Source organism: Octopus bimaculoides, chromosome 10 (genome assembly GCF_046866305.1).
Source record: "Octopus bimaculoides isolate indiv1 chromosome 10, ASM4686630v1, whole genome shotgun sequence".
Taxonomy (NCBI): domain Eukaryota; kingdom Metazoa; phylum Mollusca; class Cephalopoda; order Octopoda; family Octopodidae; genus Octopus; species Octopus bimaculoides.
The window spans coordinates 57,732,786-57,755,174 of record NC_142937.1 but is presented as its reverse complement, the minus strand read 5'-3'; the positions used below and the strand labels follow the sequence as shown (position 1 = coordinate 57,755,174).

The 22,389-nt window shown below is 35.3% G+C and overlaps 1 protein-coding gene across 1 annotated transcript in view; it reads left to right on the top strand.

Moving 5' to 3' along the window:
• The first annotated feature begins 9,115 nt into the window (after nt 1–9,115).
• The window catches only part of LOC149133743 (uncharacterized), a 15,414-nt gene continuing 2,140 nt past the window's right edge, over nt 9,116–22,389 (top strand). Inside the window, 2 exon segments of the mRNA XM_089358247.1 lie at nt 9,116–9,830; nt 9,832–10,220. Of these exon segments, the coding sequence (XP_089214373.1) occupies nt 9,321–9,830; nt 9,832–10,220 (899 nt within the window). The 5' untranslated portion in view covers nt 9,116–9,320.

The window sequence follows — 22,389 nt, the reverse complement described above, 5'->3', positions numbered from 1 at the left end:
ATCGATATGGAGCTAAACCGGTGTTGAATTTTACCATTAAATTGTAATCAGCAGAACTATATACGCGTTCGCCACTAGGGGTGAACAACTTGTATAGGATTTTGAGAATTATACTTTCCTTACAGTTCGTGCTGACGAGAAACAGATATTTTCGGTAAGAGAATATTAATTTCAAAACTAGTACATGAATAATTTTTATTTATGTCATTTTCACTATCTTGCCCGCATACGGTTTGGTATTTCGCTGAATTTCATTTGAGAACTATTAGGTTTTAGTAGACACATTACATGTGATCTTCTTCTAGCACATAAACAGACCACCTAGTGGCCGTCGTTATATATATACATATACATTAATCCCTTGAGATCTCAGATATTTTTTCTGAATCTCTCTGATTCTTTTAATGTGCTTGCTTCCTGGTGATAAATCGATATTAATTAATTAATATATATATATATATATATATATATATATATATATATATATATATATATATATATATATATAGTGTGTGTGTGTGTGTGCCACTAAATGTGACTAGGGTGTTAGGAAACACCTACATTGCTAAAAATAAGAGCTAACTCGCTCATAAATAAAAGAATATACACTAACAAAGACCATAACCGCCTGAAAAGTGCCAATTCCGGTCCCTATTTGTGTATATGCTTTCACCCATGTGCGTTAGCTACAGCATTAAAGTGGTTTAGCTCTTATTTCTAGCAATGTAGATGTTTCCTAACACTCTAGTCACATTCAGTGACAATTATAGTCCTCCTATGTGGTGAAACATTGCAAACTGCTGTTTATGTTAATTATATATATATATATATATATATATATATATATATATATATATATATATATACACACACATGCATACATACATATATATATATATATATATATATATATATATATACATATATACCCACAACGACCTGTTTGTTTCAGTTACCGTCAACTAGCTCCACTCACAAGGCTTGGGCCAGCCCGGGACACTTATCTAAGATGCCCTGCGGAGAGACTGAACCGAAGACCACATGTTCGGGAAGCAAGATTTCTACCACACAGCCACGCCTGCTTCGTTAAAAAAAATCATGAATTTGCCAACAATGAAAGAAGTCATGGTATGTGTTCGGTGCGGCAAGTACTTATTGCTGCTCTCGTTATCACACTCAACAATATTTTCTTAATTAACAAAAGAAAGCAATAACATAGAAAACAAAAGAAACCAATTATAATTTCTTAATGATTATTGATTAAGGAGAAATACATGAGTGGAATTATTGGAATTGGGAGGCCATGTTCCACTCAAGTATTGCATTCCTCACCACAAGAAGGAATAAGATACAACTGGAATAATTAGTCATACAGGTGAAGTTCTGAAGCTATATTCACTAATTCTGGTTTGAAATTAAATGTTAAGAGAATAAAATATTGGAAGTGTTCATCGTCTTCCAGCTTATGTGTAAGTGAGTTTGCGTCTATGTTTGTGTGTGTGCTTATTTGTCTGTGGTTGTGTATAATGACACACAGACAAACAAGCAGAATGAGAAATAAGTTGCCAATGAATACATTACTTTTAAGTTAAAGAAAACAATTTCGTTATGACATATTGATTAAAAAAGTTTGCACAAAGTCTGTAATTTCTGGGGCGGGGTTAAGTTGATTACATCGATCCCAGTACACAACTGGCACTTATTTTATCGATCCTGAGAAGATGAAGGACAAAGTCGACCTCAACGCAATTTGAACTCAGAAACGTGGTAACGATTTTTCTAGCTCACGGCCCTAATTTCAATGACATATTAAAACGGCTGATTAGAAGAATTGCTAGAGTATTGGACACAATATCTTGAGATATTTAGTTACGTCTCTTTAAGTTCCGAGTTCAAACGCTATCGACATCAACATTGCATTTCTTCGTTTCGAGATGCGTGAAGATAAAGTACTAGTCAAAAATTGGCGTTGCTCTTATCAGCTGTACCAGCTTCCTGACAAAAGTGGATGGCCTTATATTTATCTTAGAAGTCAGTATAATTCACATGTGGCGAACGCCAAAGAAAAGCAACAAGAAAGAGTATATCTTATAATGCTAGTAAACATACAACTACCAGAGCAACCAGGGGGCAGATTATTAACATTGCCAGAGACTCAGTGTATATTTTGGTTCTTCGCATTTTGAGCTACATTTTGAGTGTTTTTACTGTTCACTGTTGCAGAAATTTAGACTAGATCTTCATTTTGAGGATAGCTTCTTCCCAACAGTTTCTGAGGTTCTGAAAAAAATTGAGGCATACAAGCGATATCCTCTCTTTACGAAATAGTAAAGGATAATGGGACAATTGTTTGTTTAATTTCTTAAAGATATAATACGTCGGAATGTTGAAGCCATAAGAGATGGTTGATTTTTAGTGATTACAAAATTTATAGTCAACTGGACTTGATTGATTGAAGACATCCTTGTGCAACAGCGATTTTAGAACCTAACCATCATTCGGTGTATTTTATTTACTTTTGTTATGTTTTTTTTAATACTAAACTACTAACGCTCTATGAAGAAAAAGGGAAAAGAAAATGAAAAGCACACATTCCATGAATGTCATCCAGGTTATTATTTTCCAACTATAAAATATTTTAATATTTAATCTAATGCGAATGATTTCTAATAGGAACGAAATAGTACTGTATATGATTACCTGTGACAAGAAATTTTATGATTTTCGTAATGGGAAACCAAGAATAAATTTGAATATGTATATTCTATGAAAATCTTCTTTCTTGTTCCTCGATTTCAAATTCAATTTACTAAACCCTCTAAATATTATGTAGAAATGATTATTTTCCTTGCCCTAACTGGCTATCAGGGAACACCACGAGTTTATTGAATATTACTTGCCTTGTTATAAATAAATGAGAAATCAGCATTTAAATTATAAATAGATCGATATAACTTGAATCTGTCACGAAATTCGTTTTCGCACAAGCGACATAACATCTCTATGCATAATTGAATTTTACCAAGATTTTTTGAGGGAAAAATCAGCACATGACTTGCATTATGCAATAAGGACAATGCAGTATCTTCGAGCGCATTGTGAAATATTACATAGCAATAAATGCAACCTAAAAGCTTTATTCATGATCTTTTAATCCTATGAAATCATTATTCCTACTGTTAACATAATCATCTTCGTCAGCATCAAGACTATTATTCCTTTTAAACCATAAATCATCCTTAACACATAAATTGCTCTCAAGGGTATTAATTATGCCACGTTTTTTTAAAACTACTCTACAACTAAATGTTATTTAATTGCTTAGCGTGGCATTTTAAACTATTCACACACATATAAAATGGCAGTTTCCTTCCTTTCTCCTAAAGCCGTCTTTTCAAATTCTGTAACCTGCTCCTTCATGAAACGTTTACAGGACATATTAATAGAGACGTTGGAAGGTTGTATTTGATTAGTTAGTTTTTATGAGTAAAACAAAAGTTGCTCAACTTCCAGGGAGCTCAGAGATCAATAAAACAGCTCCTTTTACAGCTCGTCCATAGATCTGCGGTATTGTCGCATCTTTTATCGATTCAAGCCCTTTGAATTAATTTCAATATAAATTTAGCAAGCAATCTTCTATAAATAAAAAAGAGGTGAAAGTATTGTTCCTGGTCACAAATTTCATTTATAATTAATTTTGTGTCTATAGATGTTAGTTTATTGTTTAATTAAGGCTATATTAAATGATATATCGATTACGTCATATATTCTTTCCGCTTGAGAATGTTCATAATAATATTGTTTCACTCGTTTACTTTCAATCATTTAAAACATTAATAAATCTGATAATTGTGAACTTCGGTTTCACTGCATGGACTGCGTTGAGTTTCTAGTAAAGACATCTAAGACTGTCGATGAATAAATAGATATAACATTTATGCCTTAACTCAAGATATTTTTGTAGTGTGGGTGGTTTTTAATGTTGGCGCAAAGTCACAAATTTTGGGCGTGGATATAGTTGATTAAATCGATATCAGCTTAAAAGATGCTTTATTTTATCCCCCCATGAAGGTTAAAGGGTAAAGTTCAACTGAATGCGATTTGAACTCAGAATTATAGGACCGTGTCTAAATACCGCAAGGCTCTACGGATTCTGTGAATCCATTGACCTTTGGTTTAACTTCTCATGTTTATAATTCAAAATAGTTTTCATACTCCATTTCCCGAAATATGACCGCTTTTCCCAGTGTCCACCACAATAAAAATATAAGAATCTACTAGTTGTTTTCATGACTAGTCATTTTAGTACTATTAATTAAGTGAAGAAAAGAAAAACAATTATACAGATATAAAACTGCGCAATCCCCTATATTTTGGCATACAAGTCAAATTTTTCTGACCAAAATTTACAACCAAAGTAAGTGTGTCGGCTCACACACCAAGACGACTCTGGGGACCAGATATTCCGCGTGAAATGCAGCAAAATTTGAAAAGATAGTAACGACATTTGAATGTTTACACTACATGCTTACACAGTTTATTACGTCAACTTTTGTGCTGGAATATACAGTAGTCTCGAACGGTGTGAAAAGAGGAAAAAATTATCTAAAGGAGAAATATGAGTAGGTGGAACTAGGAACATGAGAAAATTCGAAATATTTTGGTTAATGTTTGAGATGGGAATTTTAATACAATAAAATTGGTTTGACCTGAAGCTGGTCTGTTCGAGAAAGCATCAGTAGTAGATAGGTGAGATGATTAGTCAAGGATAACAGCTACTTTGAGACGTGTGTTCAAAGCTGCTCCTTCAGGTGCAGTAATAAGAAAAGTAAAGATTTTACTGTGATCTTTTATCACTTTCTATAACATTTTAAATGCATTAATTAAGACCTAAATTATAACCTCAAGCATTTTAATTATTTGGAAATGAGTTAATGAATCAGTTGTGGATATTAAATCTGCAATAAGTACACTTCAATGCAAGTTTGATTTTGACAACTGTCATATGCAACAAATCTTGAAGTTGTAGTGAATGCTATTCTAATCTCATTCTTGATTGATTACATTCTTCCAAGAAGATTTCATCCTCCCAGATACTTTGTTAGTAATTGAGAAATTGCATTCTCTTGATAAATTTATATGAATGTCTTTTAATCTGGATTTTAGCTTTTAAATAACAACTTTGAACTACAAATGTTGTAAGAGACACAGCTAACGGCACATTGTCTGTGTCACTTCGTCTGTGACTGTGTCGGTGGCTCTTTGTCGTGTCCATGACCAAACACTTAATTTCTGCAGAACTAACTAGCTTTATCTAACTGCAAAATAGAAGACTGAAGACTGTGTATATAAATCGATAGATCGTCGGACAAAATGTTTTTATCTTTGCCGATAGTTTGCCTTCTGGGTTCAAATTCTACTAAGATCAACTTTGCCTTTCATTTTCCAAGTCGAATAAATAAAGCATCAGTTACATAATAAAGTCGATTTAATTGATAAATTTCAAACCACAAAGTGGTAAACTCTTGCCTATTTTAGAAATGGCAGCTAAGGAGTGTTCTCTTAGCTTACTCAAAATTTTCTATAAAGATAACTTCTTTAGAAAAGAAAATATTAAAAATAATACGAAACACGAAAAAGAAAAAAAATAGAGAGCTGAAGTGAAGGAAACGAGAAGGGAAAGAAAAAGAATGAAGAAATGAAGAGAAGATGCATAAAAAATTAACTGAGAAGGAAAAAGACAAAGAGAAAGATCTGAATAAAAAGGAACGGAAAGATGAAGAAGAAATATAACAAAGATGAGACACAGAAGAAAGAGAGAAAGAAAGAAAGAAAGAAAGAAAGAAAGAAAGAAAGAAAAGAAATAACAGAAAAATTTGGAGACGACGACGACGACGACGACGACGAGGAGGAGGAGGTTAGATATTCTTAGAGAACTAAAAGCGAAAAATATTATGCAATAGAGAAAAGATTCTAATTCCCAGATATATTCTTTTTCATTGTTCTTATGGCTCTATTGTTTTGAAAATTGCAGTAAAGATGTCAGAGGTGCTTCCAATGCCCTACTGATATAGTAGTAAGTGTCAGTTTAAGTTTAAGACAGTGAGCAGAAGGTAAACAAAGATATCCAGTTGAAATTGCTAGGGTTTCTATGATCTCTACTGTTGCTAATATTTATTTTACACTTTGAATATTTGAGCAAACAACATTATTTACTGGTGCTCTTTTTCCCCTGACGTTTCTCTGCGGTTTCACTATTTGTCTTTATGCTCAATATCAAAAAGGGTATTTTCGCAGTTGAGATAAGTTAGCCATTTATTCGTGATTTCCACTCATCTACCCAACCCCATTTTTTTATTGTTTTTGTTTTTATCTTTTAGAAACCCCTCCATGCTATCACTGGAAATATCGGAATTAGCTAATAATATCTGCAGTACTTAATCACTGTATCATCTCTTGTGTCATTTGTCTGTTTCAAACAAAGGAAAATCTTACGAAGACACTCGTAAAATAAATAACACTTTGATAGATGCAGTCTTCTTGAAAACGATTCTTCAAACAGCAAATAGATAAGTACGTAGGTCATTACACTCACGGACACTGACAAACACACACGTGGACACACATGCACACATCGTGGCATTCTGTCGGTTTCGACGACAAGGGTTCCAGTTGATCCGATCAACGGAACAGTCTGCTCGTGAAATTAACGTGCAAATGACTGAGCACTCCACAGACACCGGTACCTTTAAGGTAGTTCTCGGTGAGATTCAGCGTGACACAGAGTGTGACAAGGCTGGCCCTTTGAAATACAGGTACAACAGAAACAGGAAGAAAGAATGAGAGAAAATTGTGGTGAAATAATACAGCAGGGTTCGCCACCATCCCCTGTCGGAGCCTCGTAGAGCTTTTTAGGTGTTTTTGCTCAATAAACACTCACAACGCTCGGTCTGGAAATCGAAACCGTGATCCTACGACCGCGAGTCCGCTGCCCCAACCACTGGGCCATTGCACCTCCTCACATGCACACATACACGCTAACACTCATACATATAAAATAACCGATTGTATTTAAGTGTCATGATTTTACGAATCTGTGTGCGTGTGTAACCTGCATGATTTATACTTCATAAAAGAATTAACTTAATTTTAGATACAGAATCTTATAACACACTGTCATTCTTTATTTTCTTAATTCAGATTTTCTTATAATCATAATTATCTAAATTCATTGATCTGATGGCTTCGCGCACATTTAAACGTTCCCAAAATCTAATACAGAATAATCACTAGCACAAAACTGAATGATCATTCCAGCACGAAAACTTGTCTTTGTGCTTGTCCTTCTCCCTAAGAATCCGATAGAATAAGAACCAGACTTTAAAAATCATCAGTATTGGGGTCGATCCTCTCGACTAAACCCTTCAAAATGGTACCCTAGTATGGCCACAGTTCAATGAAAGAAACAAGTAAAAGATAAAAGCCAAACGTTGGGGCATGATGTTACGTAACCCAAGTTCTACCCTGATCAAGCAATTAGGAGGTTGTTCTAAGGACTTAATGGAAATCACCAGACCTCTGCCTCCAAATATAATAGAGGGATGAGGTTATGTGGCCTTGAAGCATCTTTTAGTGAAAGCGTGTGGCTTAGTGTATTCGGCTCACGATCGTAAGGTCGTGAGTTAGATTCCTGGTGACCCGTTGTGTCCTTCAAGAAGACACTGTATTTCAAGTTGCTCCAGTCCACTTAACCAGTAAAACTGAGCAGTACCTGTATTTCTGCGTCGCATTCCGTGTCCCGCTGAATCTCGCGTGTCTGTGAAATGCTCAGCCACTTACACGTTAATTACACAAGCAGGTTGTTCCGCTTGACCGGATCAACTGGAACACTGGTAAGGATCTTTTTAAAAACATTTGAAAAGCAAGTGAAAGAAATTAGCTCCGACCAGACACCAGCACTCATGTGAAAGTGCTATGGAGGTGCGTGGCTAAGTGATTAGGGTGTTGGGCTCATGATCGTAATATTGTGGTTTCGATCCCTAAATTGTGTGACACGTCGCGTTTTTGAGCAAGACGCTTCCTTTCACATTACTCCAGTCCACTCAGCTAGCAAAATTTAGTAATCCTGCGATGGACTGGCATCCCGTCACGGGAGGAATATATACGCCATGGAATCCGGGCAAAGCGGCCTTTATGAGTCAGCATGACAGGAAAAGGTAACCTTTATTTTATCTTTACTGCCTCACGATCTGGTAGATATAGCAGACAAATCTATTTTATATCACACCTTAACGTAATGAAGGACAGATCGGAAATAGTCATAGCTATGCAAAATGACAGGGACGTGTGTGATCATAGTTCCCATCGATCAGAGCTGGCTTCGGTTGAATAACAACTGATTTTGGACCTGGAACCTTTAGCATTGTTGTTCAGTATTAAAGTCTAAATAGTTTGTGGGTACACGTACAAACAGGTACGAATACACATATGTATGTATGCATGTATATACGTGCCTGTATAAGTGTATGAATATACTGTACCGGTACCTTATATACACACAAATGTGTATATGTGCTTGTCCGGCCTTACAATGGTAACCTAGGCGCAGGAGTAGCTGTGTGGTAAGTAGCAGCTTACCGGAAGGACATGTTTTTTTTTTGTCGCTCCGCTGAATGCCAGCGTCGTGAATTTTGACGTGCAACTACAGGTAAGACTTTTTTGTTTTTGGGGATTTAGTGGGGGTTTGTTGCTCGTGTTTATTTATATTTATGTCGAGCAAGGAGTCTCCACTGAATTCCACGCATTTGTCTGCCTGTGGGTGTGCTTAATGTCTCACTTAGCGGTGAGAAGAGTGTTTTGGAGGTAATACGCCTCCAAAAATTGTGAACTTAGTTTCTAAAGGTTTGTTGGTTTCAAGCCGTGAATTGAGAACTACAAATGAATATTGTGAACTTTGTTTAAAACAGAGAAGGAATTTATTGTTTTCAGACCAAGTTTTGAAAGCTAATAGATTTAAAGAAAAGTCTTCCTCTTGATTTGAACTACACCACGTGGAACTACGCAAAGGATTTCATTTTTACCAGCAAAGTGACGACTGCAGCGGAGCCGGAGTACCGTTGTGGCCTGAAAATTTGTTATTCTGCCTGGAACTTTATATTTTATTTATTCTTTCTGAACTGTTGTATTTCCTTTCTCCTTCTTTTATGAACTGTTTTTAGTACGAACTGTTTATTTTATTTCTTCCGCTTTTTTTAACTGTTTTCTCTTTTTGCCTGTTTTTAAAATTTTCGTTGTTTAATTTTTATGTGGACATTTTTATCATGGCAGAGAACATAAAGGCCACTGCTGTGGAGTGGGATATTATCCCACCCAAGAAGTGGTTAAATGATTTCAGGGAAAGAACGGTGGTGTTACGGACCTACTCTAGGTTACTCGACACCATTACGGTCTTTCCCAAAATTGAAATTGAAAAAGAGTTGGCAGAATATCTGCCAACGATTAAGTTTATGGCAAGGGGTGTAAAATATGCGACGGTTAGATTGCTATTTGACACCCCTGAGGTGGCTCGCAAGTTTGCGAGCCAGCCCTTAGAAGGGGAAAAAATTCTGTTTCTTCCCACATACTGTGGGAAGAAATTAACTAGGGCTTGGATCTGTGGGCTGCCACCCGGTATAGAACCTGATTGGATAGAGGATACTATCCGGCGGGGTCTGGGTGGCAGTGGAGCAAAGCTCTTAAATGTGAAAATTTTACCTACAGCTGATTGGGCTGGGGCAAAAGCGGTTTTGACCCTGTGGACCCAATCAGCCAGGGATCTGGTATTTCCGGATTTTTTTGAGGATGGCCGGCCAGAAATATCCGGTAATTCTTGAGAGACGTAAACCCAAGTGCCACCGGTGTCTGAAGCCCGGTCATATCAAGAAAGACTGTCCCCAGGACCAGAGTAAGATCCTGGAACAGTTAACAAATGTTGTTCCCCCCGCTCCCCCAGTGGAGGGAGAGATGGAGGAAGTCGAGGAGGTGGAAACCTCCTCGAAAAAAGGGAAAAAAAGGAAGAAGGTGGGCAACAATGGTTGCCCACCGAAAATCGTGGGGGAGGAGGAGGACCTTCCGGCAAAGGCGGAAGTACGCCCTACTCCAGTGGCCCCAAAGAAAAAGAAAAAAAAGAACGAGGCACGGCTGGTGATCGATAGTGCACCGCCGGCGTGTCCCGACATTTCGTTGGTGGGAATTGTGCCACCTACGGAGGAAAGCAGGTCGGCGGGAATTGTGCCGCCGACAGTAGAAGCTGTGGGCTCACCCTGTGTGGAAAAGGATCGGCTAATCCTATTCCGAAAGGGAGGGGCCCTGCAGAAATTTGTGAATAAAAGGAGGCGTCGGAGGGAGGGAGTCCTCACCTGTACTAGGGATCCGGACTGGCCTCCGCAGGTGTCTGCGGAGGTCATGTCGAGTAGTCACATAAGTGCGTTGGGGAATTCCTTCCCCCTCGGCGAATTCAGTATTGAAAAGTGGCCCGACCCAGACCCATCGTTTTGCTTGAGAGAAGCGAAGGCTATATCGGGCGTAAAAACCTAAGAGGACGAGTGCCTCATATTGTGTAATGAAAAATCGTAAGAAGCAAATGCCTTAATTTATGACTTTTTATGTACGAGGTTCATAGCCTCAATGTGAAAATTTAATTTTATAAAGAACAGTGTTATAGAGACGCAAAGTTCGGCGGGCGGCTTTTGCCTTCTCTCATTATACCATCATATTTATCATCCATTTCATCTCATTAATGTTTTTGTCCAGCCCGTAGCTACTCTCTGTGTACTGCCTTTATGGCAAATTGAAATGAAATAAAGTAGTTTGCTTACCAACCACATGGTTCCGGCTCAGTCCCATTGCGTGGTGCCTTGGGCAAGTATCTTCTACTATAGCCTCGGACCGACCAAAACCTTATGACTGGATTTAGTAGACGAAAACTGAAAGGAGCCCGTCATATATGTATGTATATGTATATATATATATATATATATATATATATATATATATATATATATATATATATATGTATGTATGTATGTATGTATATCCCACCATCGCTTGACAGCCGATGCTGGTGTGTTATGTTTACGTACCCGTAACTTAGAGGTTCAGCAAAAGTGACTGATAGAATAAGTCCTGGGGTCGATTTGTTCGACGAAATGCGCAGTAAAAATGGCCGCTGTAAAAATGACTGAAACAAATAATATATATATATATATATATATATATATATATATATATATATATATATATATATATATATATGCAGTATCAGCCCCAAGCAGTGATTGGGCATAAGTAAACTTAACGTTCCGTGACATATTTCAACTTTTGAACGCAAATCCACCGCATTTGCCGAGGAATAAAAAAATTCTTCCGTACGGTAAAAAGGTGTGAAAATGTTATATCTGCTCAGTGTTGACCCCTATCGGATTCCCAGATGCAGCGTTTCTAGCTCTTTAGCCGTTATCAACAGGAAAAACTGAAAAAGTACTCTCTCTCTTTCTCTCCCTCTACACACACACACACAATATATATATATATATATATATATATATATATATATATATATATATATATATATATATATATATATATATAATGTGTGTGTGTGTATACGTCCCCGTAACTTAGCGGTTCAGCAAAAGAGACTGATAGAATAAGTACTGGGCTTCCAAAGAATAAATCCTGGGGTCGATTTGCTCGACTAAAGGCGGTGCTCCAGTATGGACGCAGTCAAATACCTGAAACAAGTAAAAGAGTAAACGAGTAAAAGAGTAGAAGAGTATATATATATATATATATATATATATATATATATATACTTGTGTATATAAGATTGACCAGTAACCGGTCTGTCAATATGCTAGAAGAAGCTCACTTAAAAAATTCTCAAATAAGGATTCAGCGGAGCAAAAACAAGCGGGTGATATTAATTAATATCGAATTTTCACCATATTATGTTAATTAACCATAATCACATTTCTCAAAGTTGGTAAATTCAAAGCAGAGATTATTTTCTGCAGAGATATTTCCGGATTCAGCGCGCCAAAACTAAGACTTTTGAATTTTAATCTTTATAATGGATAGAATCACGTGCACGTTTTCACTGGTTGAAGACAACTAGCACGAGATTCTGTTCGATTATAATAATATCGGCAATTTGTACTGATGATAAATAGATACTTTAATTTGGAAGTATTGATTTTGAAACTATAGTCTGTAAATAACCGAGGTATGTATAATTTTCACTGGTCTCGCCCGTCTGTTTTTTCTCCGCTGAATCCTTATTTGAGAATTTTTTAAGTGAGCTTCTTCTAGCATATTGACAGACCGGTTTCTGGTCAATCTTATATGCACAAGTACTATAATCTTTTTAGGATCACGAAAATTTTTTTTCCTGAACCTTCTGATTCTTTTAATGTGCTAGCTTCCTGGTATTAAATTGATATTAATTAATATCGAATTTTCAACATATATATATATATATATATATATATATATATATATATATATATATACATATATATATATATATGTAAAATGCACCCCCACCACACACACACATATATATATATAGGATTACATATTTTATGCACTTATTTATGTGTATTTATGTGTGTGTGTGTATATATATATGTATATATGCAAGAATGATACATACACATACACACACACACACACACACACACACATATCGATATAAGAACGCTCACGCGCAAATACATATAATTTATATACGTATGTATACATCTATGTATGCGTATATATGTATTTGCATAACTTCACGAATATGTTTATACATATCAATATTTATACAGTCACACAGACATCATATAAAGACATACATGCACATACACATACACATACACGCACATGCACATACACATACACGCACATGCACATACACATACACGCACATGCACATACACGCACACCATATTTCATTGTATCCGATCGTAGATAGATAGGTAAGACAAACGGTGTTATTGTTCAATAGCGAACACAGAAAGCATAAAGAAACACCCCCACCATTCTTCACCACCGCCACCAACCTTCCCACTACCGTCACGAGTAAAAATCGAAACACGAGCCAACATAGAAAACACGCACACACACACAAAACACACTCACATTTCGATCTTAATGGAAGCATAAAAGACTACAAAGAAACAATGCAGAACATGTCACCAGTTTGTCAACAAAACATAAAGAGACTCCTTATTAAAAGTAGTTGTATGCTAAAGAATCTTTATGTAAGTGCGTTGACATAATATTTCGATCAATTACTAAGCCATGTTTTCTATGTATTTTCTCTTACCATAAAGACAAAGAAAGCAAACAAACAGCGTCTGTTTAAATAGACCTTTTAGCTGACAGTAAGAAATAAAACTGATTTTATTGTTCTACCGTCAGCAATTTCAATTTATTTATTCTAGTTAGACATTATATTTTTTATTTGTTCTACTATTATTATTATTATTATTATTATTATTATTATTATTATTATTATTATTATTATTATTATTATTATTATTATTATTATTATTATTATTATTATTATTTATGTATTTGTTTATTTTTTTTTAATTCTCATTTCATGAGCGATGTGTGGAGGGCAGGGAAGTTTTCCGCACTTGAGCGTGGTGAGTAAAATGCCAATTGAAAGTTTGCATTTGGTGGGAGTGATAGCTGCTGCTGCTGTTGTTGTTGTTACTCTTGTTATTGTTATTGTTGTTGTTGTTGTTGTTGTTTCCACACTGTTCGGCCTTGTTAAAATGGGTTCTAGCCGTGACCATTTCGTCTTCTTTCATATATATTTGGCTCTACACTGGGCAATGCCTTTTCCTTTATCTCGTATTCAAATGGTAGGGAATGCATGTTGAGGGAGAATTTGTTGCTATTTCTAGCTAATGAGTTGATTTCATGTAGATGTTCTCGTTAGTTGACAATCGACCGAGGTTGTTATTGTTGTTGTTTTCCTCCATGTTACAATGAGTGATTAAGTTTCACCTGTAGTTAAAATTATTTGTGTGTGTGTGTGTGTGTGTGTGTGTGTGTGTGTGTGTGTGTGTGTGTGTGTGTGTGTGAGTTTGTCTGTCTGTGTCAGTTTGTGTCCAGTATGGCTCTCTTTTTCTCTCTCTCACTCTCTATCTAGCGATTTATCTATTTATTTATCTATCTATCTATCTATCTATCTATCTATCGATCGATCGATCGATCGATCGATCGATAGATAGATAGATAGATAGATAGATAGATAGAAAGATAGATAGATAGATAGATGTCATGAGAATTTAGAAACTCCAAGGACGTAAAATAATACATTTGTTTTAGTGAATGGTGAATCTATAAGTGATAGCGTACAAATATTGGTCTATAAACCTTGTGCATAGAAAAAAATCGAAGGCTCTTTACTGAAGATCTGAGTTTGTGTTCCACAGGCAGTATTCGACTTTTCCTATCCAAGGCTCTTTAACTTAGTTGTTACACGCAATTATTTATAGCTTTGTTTGCTTCGAGATTCACCATTCCTATATATATATATATATATATATATATATATATATATATATATATATATATATATATATATATATATATATCGTGATTTCTTCGTTTTTGAATTGGTTTCCAAGATTCGTGATGGGAATTTTTTATTTTCCTTGAGCAAACCTGTTGCACATCAGTATATAGATTTTACGCTATCTGTATATACTTTAGATATATATAGAGAGTTTACGCTATTTGTATAAAATTCAGATATATGCAGATTTTACGCTATCTGTATATACCTTGAATTCATTTCCTGGCTAAATCAAGTATATGGTACCGATGAGCGAAAATAACTGCAAAATATCGATATATTTGGTTCTCGTTAACCTCTGGATCGATTCGTTTCGCCTGGCTTTGAACGCTCTACGTCTTTAAAGGAACTTTCTAGGGACGAAATATCTCAGTCTGAAAGCGTTTAGCAACAAATCTACATTTCTTATGTGACGTTGATAATATTTCGTGATTAGTATGAATTTGGGTCTGCAGTTTATATTTGGCCTGAGCCTATTACTAGCTATGCATGAGTATGCTTACAACCATTTGGATTAAACTCTGAAGAGTTCATTGCTATAGGGATAGACATAATGCGTGTGCCGACATGATGCGAACCTTCAAACTTTCGACCGGTAGATAAATGAGAAAACAAATAAATTTCTTACTTGAAGAAGAGATAAATCTGACACTAGAATTAAATTTACGGACTTGTATTTCTTATAACCGCCAACTACAGAAAGTATGATAGGTTTTTATATTGATTGGTACACACTTAGTGAAAATATAGTCTTTCTTTTTACAATTCCTTAGAGAATAACATTCTTTAAAATAGTTGTTGTAGTCGTCGTCGTCGTCGTCGTCGTTGTTGTTGTTGTGTAACCCATATCGTCTCTGCTCAAGCATACTTATGATATGGATGTAACCAATCAAATCCTGCCCTAAAATTGGTTTCTTACATTGGGACGAGGCTTCAAATTTATATGAGTTGCGAAATGAGTGTTAGCGACATTAATAACTTTTTCAATATTATTTATTACCTAAGTGAAATGATACAGTTATAACTCAGAATTGAAATCAATTTATGGACTCGTCTATCGTGGAGTTTATTTCTAGCCTTACAGTTCTCGATTGTATTAGCCCTAACATTAATAACTACTTAACGTAATGGCAAACCGATTCGTTATCAGCAACACAGGGAGTTACCCATGACTTGTAACAGAGTCTTATCCCATTCAACACGTACGTTTGCTTATTAGTGGTTATGTTGTTTGTATTCAGTGGTCACCTTGTTGAGTACTATCAAACATAAATGAAAGAGAATGAGTAAAAAATCCTATCTCCTTCAAATTTTCTTTTCACAGTTTTTAACTTATTCTGACAATTGTTCACAGGCATGGATGTGTGATAAGAAGCTTGCTTCCCAGCCACATGGTTCCGAGTTCAGTCCCACTGCGTGACACCTTTAACAAGTGTCTGCTACTATAGCCTCGGGCCGACAAAGTCTTGGGAATGGATTTGTTAGACGGAAACTGATAGAAGCCCGTCGTATATATATAACGCTTAGTTTAGAAGAGGGGCAGCTAATGAAGGAAATGTTCTCTATGTGGCCTGTTTGTTTTCTGTACTCTGTTTATGTTCTGTTTTTCATTTTGTCCACGTTTTTTTGTGACGTCCTGTACCCAGATATGCATCTATATATACATGTAGATGTGGGTATGTACATACATGTACGTATATATGCATATACTCACATATTATTTGTATTATTATTATATATATATATATAAATATCTATATGTATGTATGTATGTATGTATGTATGTATGTATGTATGTATGTGTGTGTGTGTCTTTGCGTCTGTGTTTGTCGCTCTCATCATCGCTTGAAAACCGATGTTAGTGTGATTGTATCCCCATAAATTAGCGGCTTGACAAAAGAAATCGATAGAATAAGTACTAGGCTTACAAAGATTAAGGCCTGGCGTCAAATTATTCGATTTAAACCCTTTACGACAGTTTTCCAGCATGCCTGCAGCCAAATGACTGTAACGTGTAAAAGGATAAAAGACTAAAAGAACGGTTAAAAGTCCGAGGTCTGAGGTTCTTCAGATTAAATTCCTCTAATTTGGCTAATATTTTCGTGGTTTCTTCGTATCCCTCTACTGTAATGATTTTTGAAATGGTGCAACATGGTACGCTAACGCAGTGAGAGTCTTACACACACACACGCACACACACACACACACATATATATATATATATATATTGTGTGTGCATGTATATATCTATGTATATATATATATATATATATATATATATATATATATATATATATATATATATATATATATGTGTGTGTGTGTATATATATATATATATATGTATGTATATATATATATATATATACACACACGCACAAAAACACACACACACACACATACTTAACATGCGTATCATATGTTTTTGTATACATTCGCTGATTTCTTCCAAGGAATCTTAGCTTAGTTTTTCCTTGGGGCTGGCCAGATTGGAGCAATATCGAGAATAACCAGCCGAAATTGCAAAGATAATCTGGCTCTCGACTGAAGAGAGAAAACTCCGAATGACCTGTACGTGTTTTCTTTGTATCGTCTACCTGTATGTTTTGTCACTTTTTTGTATCACCTAACTGTCTAGATGTTTTGCGTCCTTGTCCCATTCTGTATTTTTTATACATACATACATACATACATATATATATATATATATATACATATATATATATATATATATATATATATATATATATATATATATATATATATATATATATATATATATATATATATATATATATATATATATATATACACAGTGAAATGTAAATCTAAACAGTGAAGTGTAATATATATCGTGAAATGTGAAATATATATCGTGAAAATATGAGGCGTATATATCGTGAAATATGAATATACAACGTGAAATGTGAAGTCTATCGTCTGGTACATCTAATCTATCTCTCTCATTAGCACCAGCACTATGCTTTGGGAATGATTCGACAACCATTTTGATTTGCATCCAAAGCAGTGTTATTTTATTTCTTGTGGTGGGCTGTTGTTTTTATTATTTTAGTTTAGCAGATAATGGGATTCGATCACGCAGATAACTCACTATCAAATGGAATATTTTAAAAGAATTAATGTCGGAATACGTAACAGATAAATCTCCAGAAATTGATGAAGCGTAACTGTACAGTATGGCCGTTCTATAATTTGAAGATAAATTAGTTTATTTTGGCATCATCAATATAGAAAATTCTACAGAAATTCCCGAACCAACAAGTAAGAGTTTACATGGTCGCTCTAACTGCTAAAAATAGCTGCCAGCTATTCTTTAAACTGTACTCAACTAGCTTAAAAGAAGATATATTGAATAATGTAGATTTTTCGTGGTAGTTGGGTGCTCTGAGATTTGGAAAATGTAGTGGAATTAAGAAGATTGTAAATATTTAAAAACTTGTCGAACATCATAGCGAAGAGCGATGCATATGTCATTAATACATTTTTAATCATTTATCTTTTACTTGTTTCTATCATTAGACTACGACCATGCTGGGGCACCGCCTTGAAGAATTTTAGTCGAACGAGTCGCCCCAGGTACTTATTATTTATTTTAAAACCTAGTCCTTATTCTATCGGTTTATTTTGCTGAACCGATAGGTTACGGGGATGTAAACACACCAACGCCGGTTGTCACGCCGTGATGGGCAAGACACACACATGCACACACACATACATACATACATACATACTTATGTGTATATATATATACTTGTATATAAGTAAAAACAAACTAACGTTTGTTTTCTATAAGCGTCGAAATGTGTATTGTAAGATACAAATAAGATGATGATATATTGTCGAACGCAGAGACGCCGTTAGAACAGCAGAAATATTGGGTAAATAACCCTTACAAAGCGGAAAAATTCGGTCCATGGCTGGTTGTTGACAAATTTTTCCGCTTTGTAAGGGAAATTTACCCAATATTTCTTCTGTTCTAACGTTTTCTCTGCGTTCAAAAATAAATTATCATCTTATTTGTATCTCATAAACTGAAAGAAGTCTGTGATATCACAGACTTCTTTCAGTTTCTGTTGCCCAAATCCACTCACAATGCATTGGTCAGCTCGGAACTATAATAGAAGACACTTGCCTAAGGTACCATGCAGCGTGATTGAGCCCAGAACCATGTGGTTGGGAAGCAAACCTTTTATCCTACAGCCACACCTAGACGGAAAATAATATTTCCCCAAAATTTTGGCGAAGACCTTGGAATTTGACCACTTGAGAACTAATAGTGAAGGGGGGGGGGGAAATTCCTGGAAAGGAATAATTTAAAAAACTGATCATCTCTTGAAAGGTAAACGACAACAATCTATTTGTTCGAACTTACCTTTGATATACACGTTTCTAGGTATGTACGTCAGTGAGTGTGTTCGTGGGTATATGTAAATTAGGTTTCATAGTTCAACGTAGTAGTAGTAGTAGTAGTAGTAGTAGTAGTAGTAGTAGTAGTAGTAGTAGTAGTAGCAGTAGCATTCTTTAGTTTCCTTGGTCCCGATCAGGCAGATTTGAGCAACAGCAAGCATTCCTGCTTCGGGCGCTATACTTATGGATTCAACCTGGTATAATGTACGTTGAGGGAGATTTGACTGTTATTGCTGCAGTTATAAAACCTCCAGATGCACAATTTCTGTGTTTTATGCCGGAAGACATGCTTTATACCTTCTATAAGTTTAAACTGTCTATGAATCCAGGGTACAACGATGAAGATAATAATCCTTTCGACAATAGGTACAAGTCCTGAAATTTTGGGCAGAGGAGACTAGTCGATTACATCGACCTCAGTATTTAATTGGTACTTATTTCATCACTCTCGAAAGGATGAAAGGCAAAGTCGACCTCGGCGAAATTTGAGCCCAAAACGTAAAGACGGAAAAAATGCTGCTATGCGTTTTGTCCGTTGTCGTAACGATTCTGCCAGCTCGTCACTTTAACGATAAGGAAAATAATGGTTTCATATTTTTACATAGGGCCAGAAATTTTGAGGTGGGTAGATGAGTGAATTAGATCGATCTCAGTGTTCAACTGGTGCTTATTTCATCAATCCCGTAAGGATGAAAAGCAAAGTCGACCTCGTCGGATTTTGAGCCAAAAACGTAAAGATGGAAGAAATACTGCTGAGTATTTCGTTCGGTGCCGTAACGATTCTTTTCAGATCGCCTCCTTAACGATAAAGAAAATAATGAAATTCCGAAATTTACAAAACAAAGTTGAGGAAAGCTTTAGAAATCTACCTTAAAATATTCCTTACATTATATTTTAGAGAAGGCTTTTTCACTGCTTGCATAGAAATTAAATGCATTCACACACAGACATACGCATCCACATACAACTACATGCATACATGTTTTTAAATAAATGCATACAATATATAAATATGTGTTTGCTCACACAGAGATATCGTGACACTCTGTCGGTTACGACGACGGGGAGGGTTCCAATTGATCCGATCAACGGAACAGCTTGCTCGTGAAATTAACGTGCACGTGGCTGAGCACTCCACAGACTCGTGTACCTTTAACGTAGTTCTCGGGGAGATTCAGCGTGACACAGAGTGTGACAAAGCTGGCCCTTTGAAATACAGGTACAACAGAAACAGGATGAAAGATGGAGAAAAAGTTGTGGTGAAAGTGTACAGCAGGGTTTGCTACCACCACCCGCCGGAGCCTCGTGAAGCGTTAGGTGTTTTCGCTCAATAAAGTACGGAATCTACGTCTCCATGCTTTCCATTTGTAAATACAAAATACGAACTCCTATTGGAATTTACATACCACGGACAAGAAGCATTTCTACCACTTTTACACACCACTTTCCTTGGATAATGGAACTGCCACTATAACATCTTTATATATTTTTATTTTTATTTCTATTTCTACTTTCATTCTCCTATTTCCCTCTGTACTCCCTATTTCCTCCTTTTCCAAACTAACTCCTTATATTGAACTCTACTATTTCCCTCTATTTAACCATCTCACATCGTCTCTGATTATGGGATATCCCTAATATCCCTGAAACAGTAAGACTAACGTTCTCTTTAAGAAAATTCCACACAGCCTTGGCTTTGTTGTCTCATTTTATTTAACAAATACATATTCATACAAGACCCGCATTAGACTCCTCACTCGTATTATTATCGGACCGAGAGTATAACTACGGTCCTTCCATAGCATTTACATAGCGTTACCTACCACCTTGGGTCTCTTGGATACCAATACTGCTCACATGTGTGTGTGTGTTTATATATATATATATATATATATACATACACACATAATTACATATGTTTGTAAACATATATATATATATATATATATATATATATATATATATATATATATATATGTACTTAGAGAGAAATGCTAGCGGGAGACAGACTGCGAAAGAGACAGAAGTAATTTTATAGACAAATACAAACAGATATTATTTCTAAAGCGAACACTAGAATGTCTTTTGCATGGACTAACTAAAAATGACATCGATTCATAATGAAACATCTATCCACACATATATATTTCTATTGATATTACATGTACCGTGCCTCCACCTGAATTTATTTAATCATGACTTGAATAAGTTATAACATTATAGTGTCTAATGAAAAAGATCAATTTCAGAAGACTCATCTCTCTAACCGTTTCCTTCCGCTACGAGAGATGGTCAGTATTTTGCAAAAGATGCGATGACAATCAACTTGGTCATTGACTTAAATCTCTGCAATTGTTTGGGAAGCAAATAAGAATTTTAAATTTCCTGTACTTGAAAAATGACGTTATAGCGAAATATACATGCATTCTTGTGGATAGCCTATTAGAAAAGCTACTTCCTTAATCACTGATGATGCATTTAATCCCTGATATATATATATATGTATGTATGTATGTATGTATGTATGTATGTATGTATGTGTGCGTGCGTGTGCGTGTGTTTGTGTGTATATACATGTATATGTATATGTATGTACATGCATAGATTATTATTATTATTATTATCATTTATATTTTATAGTAGTATTATTATATAGTATACATTATATATTCATATAGACATACATGCATACATACAGGCATACATTCATGCATACATGCATACATACGTACATACATACATATACATACATTTATGTATATATATATACATATATATATATGTATATGTATGTATATATATATATGTGTGTATATATATATATATATATATACATGTATATGTATATATATATATATATATATATATATATATATATATATATATATGTGTGTGTGTATGTGTGTATGTATGTATAAATATGTATATATATATATATACAGACATACATACACACACATATATATATACATATACATGTATATATATGTATATACACACACACACACACACACACACATATATATATATATATATATATATATATATATATATATATATAGACTTATATATGAAATAATGTACGTGTGTATATGAATGTGTGCATGTATCATAATGTTCTATTTAGGATGCTGAACAGCGGTCGGGTTAATGTTGGCTAGAGTTGTAGTGAAGAGGATGGTGCGCGGAGAAATTCTGGTTGGTGGCAATTGTGATGTTAGCAGAATTGATAATGAAGGACGGCAGTTGCTGTTTGATGTGGTAGTGTTGCTGCTGTTGTTGTTGTTGTTGTTGCTGTTGTTCGTAGTGGTTATAGTTGTGATTGTGGTACGACGCTGGTGGCAGTG